Raw genomic sequence first — 16,157 nt, 5'->3', positions numbered from 1 at the left:
GGCACTTTGAATACCTGGTCATGCCTTTTGGTCTTTCCAACTCCCCAGCGGTTTTCCAGGAACTCGTCAATGGCGTGTTGAGAGACATGGTAGATCAGTTCATATATGTTTACCTGGATGACATATTGATTTTTTCTTCGTCTCTCCAGGAACACGTTCAACACGTCAGACGAGTGCTTCAGAGGTTGCTAGAGAATGGGCTTTTTGTCAAGGCGGAGAAATGTGCTTTTCATGCACAGTCTGTTTCTTTCCTAGGGTACATCATCTCCTCTGAGGGAGTGCGCATGGATCCTGACAAGGTTAAGGCGGTGATGGATTGGCCAAGTCCAGATTCCCGTAAGGCCCTACAGCGGTTTCTGATGTTCGCCAATTTCTATCGCCGGTTCATTCGCAACTTCAGCCAACTAGCCGCACATGTGACTGCCTTGACCTCCCCCAGAACAACGTTCAGGTGGTCCGATACTGCGGAGGCAGTATTGGTCAACCTCAAAAGCCGTTTCGTTTCGGCTCCCATTCTTGTCACCCCTGATCCCACACGTCAGTTCGTGGTGGAGGTCGACGCATAAGAGGTGGGGGTAGGTGCAGTTCTTTCCCAACGCACTTCCTCAGACGACAAGATGCATCCCTGCGCGTTTTTTTTCAAACGTAACTATGACATTGATAACAGAGAGTTGTTGGCGGTCAAGTTAGCGTTGGAGGAGTGGCATCATTGGTTAGAGGGGTCAGGGGTACCTTTTATCGTTTGAACCGATCATAAGAACCTTGAATATATTAGATATGCTAAAAGACTCAACTCCAGGCAGGCTCGGTGGGCACTTTTTTTCGGACATTTTGATTTTGTTCTCTCGTACCGCCCGGGTTCCAAAAACATCAAACCCGATGCTTTATCTCGTATTTTTGATCCATCCGAACGCCCGGTTACTCCTGAGTGCATTTTACCTGAGAAAGTAGTTATATCCACACTCACATGGGAGGTCGAGTCGAAGGTCAAGACGGCCTTAGAAGGGGTAACGTCTCCGCCCGGTTGCCCACCGAGTCGTTTGTTTGTTCCGGAGGGGTTACGGTCCGACGTAATTCGATGGGGTCATTGCTCCAACGTGGCTTGTCATCCAGGAGTAAGTCGCACCAGCTGTTTAGTAAAGCAACCAGATGCAGGAATATACCTACAACATATCTAAAAACATGATGTAAACAGAAGCAGGACAGACTTGCCGATTTGAACCCTGTCAGGGCCGATGTCAAAGACGCCCACCATGCGACCAATAAAAGCCCGGATGATTTTGAAGTTCAGACGGCCGATACTCCAGGATCCATCAACCAGCAGGACGATATCAGCCTTGGCTGTGGTTTTACACTGAGCATCTGTGAGTTAAACACACCAAAGTTATATAGTGAGAAACGCCATTTCGGGGGGCGGATTGCTTGAATTTATTTTACAAAAGCACAATGTTGTGTTTTATTGCGAGTGTACACAAATATAAGTTAACACTTTGCAGTTTGAATGATGTCCTGTATGAACAAAATGACGGAGTATGTTTTTATGCGTCCACTGTTTAATCGCGCACACACACACACACACACACATACACACACACACTCCAGCATTGCCATCTTGACATCGCAGCCTGTTCATTATAGCCCTAATAAAATATAATAATAAAATAGTCAACCTAACATATAAAAATTGCACTGCTCAGTTTAAATAGTCAGTAGTACAATTTGTACCATTCACGATAAGCATCGCTCCACTGTGATGTTTCCAAGCACATTTTTGCGCGTGTGAAGAGGATGATTTTTTCCGTCGATATTCCGACCAACAGGAAGTCAGATATTTTTGTTTGAATGTGGATTTTCTGGAGAATTTTCTCTCTTTCTGTCTCTGCGTGTGTGAGGGGTGGGTTGGTTTTTGTCTATCGCTTTTATGTTTTTCAAGGTTTCGGGGGCTTTTGGGGTGTTTAACGTGCTCGAAAACTCTTGAAACTTTGCACACAGGTCAGAACCCACGGCCATCAGGGCCGGGCTGAAGCTGGTACCCGGGCGTGGCAGGGGGGCTCAACAGCGCCCCCTTGAACGGGGTCTGAAAACTTGGTCCATATATCAAACATGCTTGCATGAATTAATTTGAAACTCAGTACACATATAGATCTCATCGGGTCGAACAATTTTCCCTCAGTCAAGTTTTACGCCAGCCCAACAGGAAGTCGGCTATTATGGGTTGTTTGGAAAACGCTTGCTGTGGAATTTGAAATACTCCTAGAGAATTCATCCAATCCCCACCAAACTCGATGTGCATATAGTCAAGACATTGAGGATGCTAAATTGCGGACGGATTTTTTATATCTTGAACGGTTTGACCGTGGCGAGGAAACGAATTTATGGCGAGAAAAGAGAAACACGAAGTGGTATAACTTCTGCATACATTAACTGATCTTGATGAAACTTCAGCAGTGTGTTCTTGGTAAGAGGCCGATCAGATGGATGTAACTATTGTGAGTCAAAGTTATAGCGCCACCAACTGGCAGCAGAAAGTGTGTCACTTTCAAAATGTTTTTGACAAAAGTGGGGGGTTAGTTTTATATACAGTAACAAAAATCAGTATGTATATTGTTCTCCTCGAGCCGGACAACTTTCTAATTTACAGTCATTAGCTCCGACCAACAGGAAGTCAGATATTTTGATTTGAATGTAGATTTTTGGGATATTTCAGACTGAGTTTTTAGCTACTCTTCCTAAGTGGTTTATTTTATTCACACCAAACTTTTTCAACATGATGAAAATACATTAAAGATGCTAAATTGTGAACGGATATTAAACATCTCAAACGGTTTTGCTATGGTGAGGGATTAAAGTCCAAAAAGGAAACACTAAAAGCCTAATATCTTCTAAAAATGTAATTATACACCATTTATTTCTATATAAAAGTATACAAATATCAGAACTAAACCCATTTTATTCTTTTTTTAAAAAGAATTTTATTCTATTTTTATTCTAAGTTTAAAAACACTAATAATAATAAAAAAATCAAGTCATACATAGGGCTATACTGCCCTCTTGTGTTCAAAATCAGGTAGGCCTATTGTATCTATATAAAAATATACTAGTGACGGTGAGAATATTTTACCACCGGTTAATCAACGTGTGACAGGGCTGGAGGCTTTTGAATCGCTAACTTAAAAACGAAAGTAAAATCGGGTTCCGTCTGTGGGTGCGTACCGCGGTGAGGGGAGGTAACAAACGCAATGACTGATGGCTGCCACTCAGAGTATGACACCTGACAGAGGGGTGGGAGCGTTGACTTTTTCTTCCTGGAACGTTAAAGGCCTAAACAATCCTGTTAAACGGAGTAAAGTTTTGTGTCATCTAAAATCTATGAACACTGATATTATATTTTTGCAAGAGACACACTTTAAAAATGATTCTCACTCTAAGTTGAGAGCCAGATGGATAGATTAGTCTTTTCACTCTTCTTTTGCATCCAAGGCTAGGGGTACTGCTGTTTTAATAAGAAATGGGGTTCCGTTTAAACATAGGGCTACGATTACAGATAAGGAGGGGCGATTTATCATAGTTGCAGGAGAAATATTTTCAACACCCATAACCTTAGTTAACATCTATGGACCAAATTTTGATGAACCACGCTTTTCAAAATGTGTTTTCAAAGATTCCCGATATATCGAGTACTAATTTAATTATAGGAGGATATTTTAATTGCATTCTGGACCCATATTTAGACAGATCAACGTACTTCCCCCTCTAAGTCCAGGGACTTTCTTAACATGTACATTAAAAACTCTAATGTTGGTGATGTATGGAGGCTAGCCAATCCAACAGGGAGGGACTACTCCTTTTATTCACAAGTCCGCAATGTTTATACCCGTATAGATTACTTTCTAGTTGATTTTAAGTTAATTCCTTTTACGTTCAATGCCACTTATCATAACATTCTAATCTCGGACCATAGTCCAGTTACATTTGTTCTAAAACTATCAGAAATTGTAACAACTCAACCATTGTGGCGGGCAGACCCCTATTTATTAAAGGACACAAAATTCTGTGAGTATTTGCATACACGGCTAGAATTATTTTTTGAAAATAATGATCAAGCGAATACTTCCCCTTCTCTCTTATGGGACACCTTTAAAGCTTATTTACGGGGCTGTTTTATCTCCTTTAAGGGTGCAAAAAATAAACAAAATGCAGCGGCTTTACAATCTTTAGAAAGACAGCTTTGTCAATTAGATAATAAGAATGCTACAACACCCTCTTCAGTACTGCACAAGAAAATATTAAATCTTAGATATCAGTACAATAAGATTAAATCTGAAAAATTTTCAAGATCTCTAATGTTTATGAAACAAAAAATATTTCGAATTTGGTGATAAGCCACTCAAACTGTTATCTAGACAGTTGCGAAAGCTGGAAAATGACAGTATAATTCATCAGATCATATTAGAATCCGGGAATTACTTATTTTCTTCTTCAGAAATTAACAATCGTTTTAAACAATTTTATGAATCATTGTATGTTAGTAATACAAGTGATCATCCCTCCATCATGGAGACCTTTTTAAACAGCTGTAATCTACCAATGCTAGAACAGGAAGATGGAGAATTTCTTGGAGCTGATCTAACATTAGATGAGTTAAAGAGCACTATAAAGTCACTTAAGGGAGGTAAATCCCCCGGCCCTGACGGAATCCCTTGTGAGGTATATAAAACATTTACTGATCTATTGGGGCCCTATATGCTTAAAATGTTCTCTCAGGCTCTGGAGGTGGGACGACTGCTTCAGTCGTTTAATGAAGCGGTTATCACAGTCCTACCCAAGAAGGGCAGGGACCCTAAGGAGGTCGGGGGGTATAGGCCAATTTCTCTCATTAACCCTCTGGGGTCTGAGCTGTTTTCTGGGCCCTGGAGGTGTTCTGACATGCTCTGACATTTGTGCTTATTTCTGTTACTTGTGACATTTTCATGGCTAAAGTCTTATTACACTGTATTCAGCACAAACTCTGCTACAATAATATATCAACAGCATGTGTGTAAAAGTTTGTAGTTTTGAGATAATGACATTTATGCGTGGTTTGTGAAAATACAAAAAAAAATTCTCACTGAAATAAGGTCATGAAACCCATACTGATTATTTCTTCACAAGACTTTTGAAAATTGTATGACGTAGCCTAGAATATTTGCTCTAAAACTATGTGAAAATCACCCTGACTGCTCATTCAGAGAAGACAATATATTGATTTAAAATTTTTACGACGTGTTTTGTGTGAAAAAGCAATATGCGAAGGGGCGGATCATCTCATTAATATGTAAGGCTTTTTACACCTGAGAAAGACAAAGACACTCCCTAATGGCCCTATTAGGAGCTTATCAGGGCCCATCATTCTGACCAACCTTGCACAAAGAATGAGGAGATTAAAAAAATAATGGCTTTTAAAATTGTTTGGATTTATTTACAACATAATCCAAAGATACACAACAAAAAAAAAACACTTATTGATAACAATGATCCAAAGAAAGAGACCTTTGTGCCATTCCTAAAAACATTGTACATACCTTTCATTTCCAAGGTGTTTGATTTTCACTTTACCATGTTCATGTACAGAGACATGTACTGTGAATGTTGAAGTCAGCAGGACTCAGTGGCATCTGGGCCCTGAAAAAAAATAATAAAAAAATAAAAGTGAACATACTGATATCAAGAGAAAGGCCTGCACGATTTTTGGGAATACATTTGAGATTTTTCTGGTTAAAATTGCTTTTTAAAATTCACAGAATACACACACACACTCACACAAATGTTTCCAACAATATATTATATAATGAACACAGGTTTGTTGTGCCTTGTAGGTATAGGCTATGCGCAGTGCTGCATAAAATAATAACAATATAGCAGCCTATATACATTTTCAAAAAGATTTCAGTAACAACTAAGCTAGAGAAAAATATATTGATTATCATGTTACTTCAAATGTTTCCATTCGTTATGATGATATGAAATGAGATAATAGTAAAACATGAAGCCGTTTGGAGCGTTTTGCTTTTCCAAAATATGATGCATTCAAACGCGATCGCAATCAAAAATATGATACATTCAAACGCGATCGCGCTCAAATATAAAACATTATGGTTAGGCCTACCATATACATATCTACGTTTGAGCAGATATCTACAAACACAGTAACAGTAAACACGGGTCTAAATATTATCATATTCACCATATATCTAGCAACAGTTCAACTGCAATGTGAAATTTATGCAACAATAACAAACTAATATGTAAGAATTTCTTACCTTATCTTTCTTGTCTTGAAATCGCATTCTTCTTCTGGGGTAAAGCCAATGTAAACTCACGTCTTTCAAACTCGACGAAAAGCAGAGACTGATGAAGTGTTTTGTTTTTGAGGTAATGAGCGCGTTCGCGTTCCATGTGGAGATTTGCATGTGAATATCTTTTGCGCGAGTAGGCGTGGCCAAATTAACTGTAATGAGCAAGCGTTTGAGAAGCTGGACATCTTGTTGGTTTTATACAAATTACTTAAACAGAAAATATTTGTTTTCAGTTTGAATCCGATCATTTAAAAGTACACACTTAAATGTTTATAAAGGTATATGGCTCATAAATGTGTGACAAGTATTCGCTGAGTTTTGTTTCAGTTTATAGACGTGCTCAAGAAAAAAAAGTTCACCGCGACGGAGAGGCAGAACGCACACCCTGTTTATTTTCTTTATTTTTCAAAAGCACAATGTTTTGATTTGATTGTAAGTGGACACATACAAAAGTAGAAATATCACAGATTCTTTTTTTATATTTATTTTTTCTGTATGACCATAAATGACGGAGTAATTTAAGTTTAAAGTGCTACAATGTAAAAAAAGTCCAGCAAAACGCGGGGGCGCGTTTGCCGACCTCAGAGGGTTAATGTGGACCAAAACATTTTTGCTAAGACATTAGCCATTAGACTTAATACGCTTTTAGGAAAATTAGTGAAATCAGACTGGCTTTGTTTCAGGTCGTAGCTCTTTTAGTAATCTTCGTCGCTTGTTAAATATTTTATACTCTTCCCAGACCAATCGGTCTGATCTGGTGATTTTGTCCTTAGATGCTAAAAAAGGCATTTGACCAGGTAGAGTGGCCTTACCTCTTCGCTCTGCTACAGAAATTCCATATGGGAAATAAATTCATCACTTGGGTTAAAATTCTATATAACAATCCTAGAGCGCGTATACTTACAAACAGAATTTTGTCACCATCTTTTACTTTATTTAGGGGTACTCGACAAGGTTGCCCGCTTTCTCCCCTTCTGTTCGCATTGGCCATTGAGCCTCTAGCGGAAGCCATTCGCTCTGATGAGAGAATTCATGGGCTCCATACTAAAACCACTATAAATAAAATTTATTTATATGCGGACGATGTCTTACTGTATGTGACTAAACCTGCGTCTGGTATCCCTGTAATCTAAGAAGTGATAGAACAATTTGGCTCATTCTCAGGCTACAGAATTAATCTAAATAAAAGTGAACTCATGCCAGTTGGGCTTAAAGATCTTTCACAAATTTACCCAGTTCAGTTTAAAATAGCTAAAGATAGATTTACTTATTTAGGAATAACTGTAACTAGGAAGTTTAGCTCTTTACGAGAAGCCAATTATGCCCCCCTTTTAGAAAAATTGAAAAGAAATATTCAGTTCTGGAGAACTCTTCCTATCTCGTTAATAGGTAGAATAAATGCCATCAAGATGGTCTTTCTCCCGCAACTATTATATCTGTTGCAAAACACCCCTTTATTTCTATCCAAATACTTTTTTAAGCAACTTGATTCTACTATCTTACCCTTTATTTGGAATTATAAAAACCATAGAATAAACAACTACATCTTTCCAAACTCAGAAAGGTGGGGGGTCTTGCTTTTCCGGACTTCCGCTGCTATTACTGGGTGGCTAACCTCAGAATTATTTCAATAATATTAAATGATAAAAGTGGACAACTGGACTGGCTCAGATTAGAACAGGATGAATGTACCCCCTATGATCTTGGTGCTGTGATTCTTTCACCAACAAGCTGTAAAAAAGAAATCTACAGATGCAGCCCCGTCATTAGCAGTGTGATTTGTATTTGGAAACAAATTAGAATTCATTTTGGGGTGGAGTCGTTACCTTTATCAATTCCCATAGCTGACAATCCCTCTTTTATACCCTCCATATTAGATAAAGGTCTTTCAGCATTGGAGAGAGTCAGGAATTCACACAGTAAGGGATCTGTATCAAGATGGTACATTCGTCTCCTTTGAAAATTTTTGGGAGAAATACAAACTTCATAGAAGTAATTTTTTTAGGTTCTTGCAAGTCAGGAACTATGTACAATCTTACTTAAACAGGTTCTCTACAATTAGCCCTTCTTGTCTGGACACCTGCCTTAATCACTATTTCGGTAAAGGGAAAATGATTTCCTGCATTTATAATACCCACCAGGCCTCCCAATTGCCCGCTACATCTTCTATCAAGAGTTTATGGGAGGAATAATTAGGATTAAAGATTTCTGATGAGTTATGGGCAGATAGCCTGGAAGAGATTAACAGATGCTCTATAAACTCCAGCCATTGTCTCATCCAGTTCAAAATCTTGCATAGACTACACTATTCTAAAACAAAATTATCCAGAATATTTCCAGGGGTCTCTCCAAAGTGTGACAGATTCAGGACGGCGGATGCGACCCTGCTTCACAGTTATGCATTATGTCCCAGTCTTCAAAACTTTTGGTGCAAGATTTTCAATGTCATCTCTGAAATCACGAATCAATATATTGAACCAGATGAGTTTTTAATTGTGTTTGGGGTTTCAAGACACGAGCTCTGTTTGTCCAAGTCTCAACAACAATTTCTTTCCTACGGGCTTTTAACAGCCAAAAAGCTTTTTAACTTTCTGGAAAAGCAAATTGCCACCTTCTTTCCAGCTTTGGCTTGACGAACTTACAAACACTCTGCATCTGGAACGTATACGGCTCCATCTAAGGAATAAAAGACAACAGTTTGCTAAAATTTGGGAACCCTTCATAAGGTGGAGGAGACTTGGAGGAAAGAGATGATGACTCAATTTGAGTCAATTTCAAATTAATTCCTATGGAAGTAGGAATGAACTAAAAAACGTTGACTCTATTCTGCTCATTCCTCACCGTGGACACGCACCATTATGAATGCCCGTGCAGCCATGAGCATTTTAGTTTCATTTTAAAGGGTTGCGGTGCCACAAATCAAACACACTTGCATGTAATAATATGAAAATCGGTACACATATAGATCTCATCGGGCCGAACAATTTTCGTGCTCTAAGTTTTACGCCAGCCCAACAGGAAGTCGGCTATCATGGGTTGTTTGGAAACGCATGTTGTGGAATTTGATGTACTCCTCCTAGGGAATTCATCCGATCGCCACCAAACTCGGTCAGCGTGAAGTCAAGATATTGAGGATGCTAAATTGCGGACGGATTTTTGATGTCGAACGGTCTGGCCGTGGCGAGGAAACAAATTTATGGCGAATAAGGGACACAGGAAGTGTGCTATAACTTCAGCATACATTAACTGATCTTGATGAAACTTCCACAGTGTGTGCGTTGTAAGAGGCCGATCACATGGATGTGAATATTGTGAGTCAAAGTTATAGCGCCACCAAAAGGCAGCAGGAAGTGTGTCACTTTCAGAATGCTTTGAAATCACCCTCTTATTTTTACCCGATTTCCTTCAATCTTCATGTGTATAATGTAAACACACGGGAGATGTAGACCTGTGAAAGGATTCTTGATATCTTTAATACTGTTGCCGTGGCAACGCATCAAACTTTAATTTTCAGGGATGTCTGAGGTCTATCTACATTGGGCTTAAAGGATTAGTTCACTTTCAAAAAAATGTTTTGCTGATAATTTACTCACCCCGATGTCATCCAAGATATCCATGTCTTTCTTTCTTCAGTCGAAAAGAAATTAAGGTTTTTGAGGAAAACATTCCAGGACATTCAGGATTCAAGAAATAAGGGTCTTATCTAGCGAAAAGATCGGTCATTTTCTAAAGAAGATTTAAAAAAAAATAATTATATATATATATACATACATACACATACATATATTGTAGCAACAATGACATCTGCTTTTCACATTAAGTGAATCATGAGGGTTCCGAACACATCTTCTTTGTCCTTAGGAAGACAGCTTTGGTTGATTACTCTCTGGGGTAATTCACCGGCGCCCGTGTGGCTGGACCCCCCCCCCCCCCCCCAGCTCAGCGTGAACTCCTAGTGACTTTATAGCCGCGTGACATTCCAGAGCACACACACAAAACACACTATGGACTTTGAAACAGAATTCCCCTTTACATAACAAGCCATTACTAAATGTTGATATGTATTCCTGTGTTTCTCAAGTGTCGTCACTTGCCATAACGGAAACACTGACAATTTTATTGTGTGTTTAATCAAACTTTATTTGTGTGTAATTATGCATATAAATATAACGTTATGTTTCCCCTATATTTACCTGTCATCCTTGGTATCTGTCTGACCGTCCTGTTTTAATTCAACCAGTCACACATAGGAGATTACAGTAAAATGTATTGTTCTGTGTGTACAGTCTTAAGAGGAAATATGAATTCTTTCTCTCATAAGAGAGATGGTCAAAGTAGGCGTTTCTTCTTCACACAAAGAAACTTTTTCCCGCTTCAGATCAGAAGACCTGATTTGCTGTTGTCTCAAAAAGAGGGCGTAAACAGATGTCTTTTAAAAGGAAGAGACCCCCACTTCTTTTTCTCTCTCACCCTGATCTCTCACCCTTCCTCCTCTTCTCCCCGGCGCAACGCTTCTCCAAGGAACATCTGAAGAAGGCCCTGGCCTTCTCTATCGAACGAACACATGTTCGAGTCGTAGCTGCCGTCCTTTGCAACCAAGATTTGCAACCTCTCCCTTCCCGGGAGATGAATCTGAACTTTCTCGGTAACGTTAAATTCAAGTGAGCAATTCAAGTCGTCTTGCGAAACGACACCGGAAGACGACGCCAGACGCAAACCAGCCGGACCCGTGCACACGCGCGCGTCCTTTTCCAGCATCCCACTGAAAGAGTACAAAATCTTGCAAGTAATTTTGATCTCTCATTATTAAGCTGATTTCAGGTGTCTGGCTCTTAGGTCTGTGAATTTAAGTTACCCTCTTTCCCCTTCTCTCTTTCTTTCTTTCTTTCTTTCATTTATTCTGACCACGTTATTGTTTTATGTTCTTGTTTGGTTAAATGTTTGTTTGTTTTATTGTTTGCATTTTTACGTACGTTTATATTTGTAGCTCATATAATCTCTAGTTTTACATTTATTAAAATTCATTTATACTTTAACTGTCTCTGCGTTTGAAAACCCACCATTATAAAGTCAATGAAACAAAAAGATCTAATTAAGCTACAAGCTCGATATTATAGACTACATTGAGTAGTTTTAATTATTAAACTCAGAAAGTTTGATGTTCGTGGCCAGAGGATAAAACTTTCTTGGAGTTTGTAAAGGGATATCCCTTCTTAACTGTGATAATCTCACATTTATTCGCTGGACGAATGACTGATGACCAGACCAGTTACAGAACAAGGTAATCTCGATAATTGATAAAATAAATGTACATGCGATTTCTGAATTATTATGACCATGAGTTATAATTATTAATATTTCCAAAATTCCCTATATCCTTGAGCTAATTCACATTTACCCAGAGTCGTTTATGCTACAATATATATATATGTATATATATATAATTTTTTTCTTTAGAAAATGACCGATCGTTTCGTTAGTTAAGACCCTTATTTCTCCACTGGGATCGTGTAGAGACTTTGAAGCTGCATTGAGACGGACATTTGAACCTTCAAACCGTTGGTTGCCATTGAAGGCAAGGCAAGGCAAGTTTATTTATATAGCACATTTCATACACAATGGCAATTCAAAGTGCTTTACATAGAAGAAATTAAAATAATAAAAAGAAATAAGAATAATTAAAAGTTTAGAAAAATAAAAAATAAAATACAGTACAAACAGTCGGACGAACATTGGCACAGTGCTCATTCAGTAAATGCATAGTTAAACAGATGTGTTTTGAGTCTGGATTTGAATGTGACTACTGTAGGAGCACATCTGATCTCCTCTGGAAGCTGGTTCCAGCTGCGGCTGGCATAATAGCTAAAAGCAGACTCGCCATGCTTAGAGTGAACCCTTGGTATTTCTAGCTGATATGATCCTAATGATCTGAGTGATCTGTTGGGTTTATATTCAGTGAGCATATCTGCAATGTATTGAGGTCCTAGGCCATTGAATGATTTATATACCAGTAATAATACTTTAAAATCAATCCTAAATTTAACTGGGAGCCAGTGTAAAGACCTGAGGACTGGTGTGATATGTTCATATTTTCTGGTTCTGCTCAGAAACCTGGCGGCAGCGTTCTGTATGAGCTGCAACTGTCTTATGGTCTTTTTGGGAAGGCCAGTGAGGAGTCCATTACAGTAATCCACCCTGCTGGTGATGAAAGCATGCACAAGTTTTTCTAAGTCTTGTCTGGAAACAAAGCATCTTATTCTTGCTATATTTTTCAGATGATAGTATGCTGATTTAGTTATTGCTTTGACATGACTACTGAAACTAAGGTCTGACTCTAGTGTCACACCAAGATTCCTGACTTGATGTTTAGTTGTTTGACCCCTAGAGTGAAGGTATGCGTTCACCTTGAGAACTTCATCTTTGTTTCCAAACGCAATGACTTCAGTTTTGTCTTTGTTTAACTGAAGAAAGTTTTGACACATCCAACTGTTAACTTCATCAATGCATTGGCACAGGGAGTCAATGGGGCTGTAATCGTTAGGCGATAGGGCTAAGTAAATCTGTATGTCGTCTGCATAGCTGTGGTAAGAGATTTGGTTCTTTCTCATTATTTGGCTCATTGGGAGCATATACAGGTTGAACAGGAGTGGCGCAAGAATTGAGCCTTGAGGGACTCCGCATGTCATGGATGTCCACTCAGACTTATGGTCTCCTATACTCACATAATAACCTCTCCCATCTAAGTATGACCTGAACCATTTTAGGACTATCCCAGAAAGCCCCACCCAGTTTTCCAGCCTGTCCAGAAGTATGTTGTGATCGACAGTGTCAAATGCAGCACTGAGGTCGAGTAGCACCAGCACTGATAATTTGCCTGAGTCAGTATTTAAGCGAATATCGTTTATTATCTTTATGAGCGCTGTCTCTGTGCTGTGGTGCGGTCGGAAACCAGATTGAAAATTGTCAAAGTATCTATTCGAGCATAAGAATTTGTTCAGCTGATTGAAGACAACTTTTTCAATGATCTTACCTATGAAAGGAAGATTTGAGATCGGTCTATAGTTGCTTAATATGGTCTTATCCAGATTGCTCTTTTTCAGGAGGGGCTTGACAACTGCAGTTTTTAGGGAGTTTGGAAAACTCCCAGAGAGAAGTGAAGCATTTACCACTTCTAGAAGATCTGCTTCTAAACTGTTTAACACACTTTTGAAAAACGATGTGGGAAGTGTGTCAAGAGCGCAGGTTGATGTTTTAAGGTGCTGTACGGTTTCTTCCAAAATTTTGCCATCAATTTCTTTGAAGTCAGACATAGTAACTACTTTCTCAGGTGGTTTGATCTGTCTGACCCCAGCGCAAGTCAAGGATGTGCTGATCACCTTTCTGATATTATTGATTTTCTCAGAGAAGAAAGAAGCAAACTCACTGCACTTGCTGTCTGAGAGCATTTCACTGGGAATCTGGCTTGGGGGGTTTGTCAGTCTCTCTACAGTAGCAAAAAGAGTGCGTGTGTTGTTTAAATTGCTGTTTATAATATTTGAGAAGAAAGTCTGTCTAGCTTTGCCTAGTTCCATATTGAAAGCATGAAGGCTGTCTTTGTAGATGTTATAATGGACTACAAGTTTTGTCTTCCGCCACATGCGCTCTGCTTTTCTGCATTGTCTTTTCATATTTTGCACTGCTGTTGAGTTTCTCCAAGGTGCCTTTTGTCTGCCACTCTTCTTCCTGACTTTAACATGAGCAATATCATCAATTACACCTTTAACTTTTGAGTTAAAAGAATCAAGGAGAAAATCAACAGAGTCAGCAGATATGCTTGGTGTTAAAGATATAGCCTTCATAAATAGGACACTAGTGTTCTCATTTAAGCATCTCTTCTTGACAGACACAGATCTAGCTTCAGTGGCAGGAGAGATCAATATATCAAAGAAAATACAGAAATGATCAGACAGTGCTACATCCTTAATAACAATCGATGAAATGTTTAGACCCTTACTGATAAGTAAATCTAGAGTGTGTCCACGATTGTGTTTGGGTCCATGTACATGCTGAGTCAGATCAAAAGTTTTTAAAACAGTTTTGATTTCTTTTGCCATATTGTTTTCTCCATTATCTATATGGATGTTAAAATCTCCAGCAATGGCAAAACAGTCAAACTCTGAGGTAATTGTTGATAACAGTTCTGTAAAGTCCTCAGCAAAGGCTGGAGAGTATTTTGGAGGCCTGTAAATAATGAAAAGTAAAATGCGTGGAGCACCTTTTAACACAATACCCAGATATTCGAAAGACAAGTAATTCCCAAATGATATTTGCTTACATTGATAAATATCTTTAAAAAGAGCAGCTAGACCCCCACCTCTCTTAACAGCTCTGCAGACACTCATAAAAGTAAAGTTAGGAGGGGCTGTTTCATTGAGGATTGTTGCACTGTAGCTGTCTTCTAGCCAGATTTCATTTAGAAGCATAAAATCCAGGTTGTTTGTGGTTATTAAGTCGTTGACTAGAAGTGATTTATTTTTAAGTGAGCGAATGTTTAAAAGAGCTAACTTGACAGTCTTACTTTTCCCCACAGCAATATTAGTTTGACGTGTAATAGGCACCAGATTAGTTGGGTTTGCTGTACGGCTATTGAAGGCCTTAGACTTTCTATCATGTAAAAGAACAGCAATAGAGAAAGATACAGGCACACTGGGTTCCCGCTTGTTTTGTAAACATTTGAGAAAGTTACTGTTATCAAAACGGGGACCCGACACATATCACTGAGAGCTGGTATCAGTTGTTTTTGGTTCACCTCGAGCAGAAGGAGGAGGGTGTGGGCCCTGGCGTTGTGGCAGAGGCCGAAGAGCTCTCACAGGAGGAGGGGGAGGGCGAGCTGGGCCCGCAGGCTTTGGTGGTAGTGGTGCCTGTCTTTTTTTAGTTGGTATCTGGGGGCTTGCAGCAAAAGAGTGGGATAGTCTGGTTCCAGCATGCACCAGTTCTTCCATTTTCTGTGAGAAGCACAGTAGTGGCGTTGCAGGGGAGAGGGAGAAAGTGTCTGGTGAAAGGGGCTGTTGCTCTAGTGTTATAGGAGGCTGTAATATGCTGTCCTGGCTTCCCTGGCTGTTTTCCAGGAAGTCGTCCTTGGGTGCTGAATCTTCAAGCAGTTCTGATATGGCTGTCTGTGGTGAGCTCTGTGTGCAGGGCTCAGCTGAGATTGTGTCCGTGAGCAGAGGTTGTTGTGGCGGAGTGGGGTTATCATGTCCATTTTGCTGCTGAAGTGAAGTCCCGTGGTCATTCATACTGTGTCCAGGTGTGTTTGTGCCGTTCAGATTGAGTGGATTGGCACAAACCGCAGAAGGATGATTTAGGGAGAAGTAGATATTGTCCTTTAACACTCTTGAACCAAGTTTGTTTGGGTGATGGCCGTCCCGATGAAACAGTTGTCGTTGACTCCAGAAAAGATTGAAATTGTCAATGAAGTTCACTGCTTTTATATTGCAGGTTTTTTGCAGCCATGTATTAAGCCCAAGCAGCCGTGAAAACCTGTTTGTTCCTCTTGCTGGTAGTGGTCCACTGATGAATGTCTGAACTTTCAGTCTTTTAAGTGTTTCAAAAAGTTCATTGAAATCCTTCTTAAGGAGTTCTGACTGCTCTTTATGAATATCATTCTTCCCCACATGTATGATGAGTCGATTTGCAGTCTTATGTTTCATCAGAATGTTCTGAAGTTCCCTGTTTATATCAGAAGTTGTTGCTTGTGGAAGGCAGCACGTAGTTGTATCCCTGTTGCTAATGTTTCTGATTATGGAGTCCCCCACTATCAGAGTCCTGGGCTCGGCTGCGCTC

The 16,157-nt window shown here is 39.5% G+C and overlaps 1 protein-coding gene across 2 annotated transcripts in view; it reads right to left on the bottom strand.

Moving 5' to 3' along the window:
• The window catches only part of LOC311296108 (uncharacterized protein), an 88,558-nt gene that overhangs the window by 11,104 nt on the left and 61,297 nt on the right, over positions 1-16,157 (bottom strand). Inside the window, exon 11 of one of the 2 annotated variants that reach the window (XM_084417755.1) lies at positions 1,213-1,362. The exons of the other annotated variant lie outside the window; for it this stretch is intronic. Coding sequence (XP_084273881.1) covers positions 1,213-1,362 — 150 coding nt within the window. The remainder of the gene's footprint in view (positions 1-1,212; positions 1,363-16,157) is intronic. 2 annotated transcript variants of the gene reach the window in all.

This window comes from Rutilus rutilus (genome assembly GCF_951802725.1).
Source record: "Rutilus rutilus genome assembly, chromosome: 8".
Lineage (NCBI taxonomy): Eukaryota > Metazoa > Chordata > Actinopteri > Cypriniformes > Leuciscidae > Rutilus > Rutilus rutilus.
The sequence above is the reverse complement of the archived record's forward strand: the minus strand, read 5'-3'. Positions and strand labels throughout refer to the sequence as shown.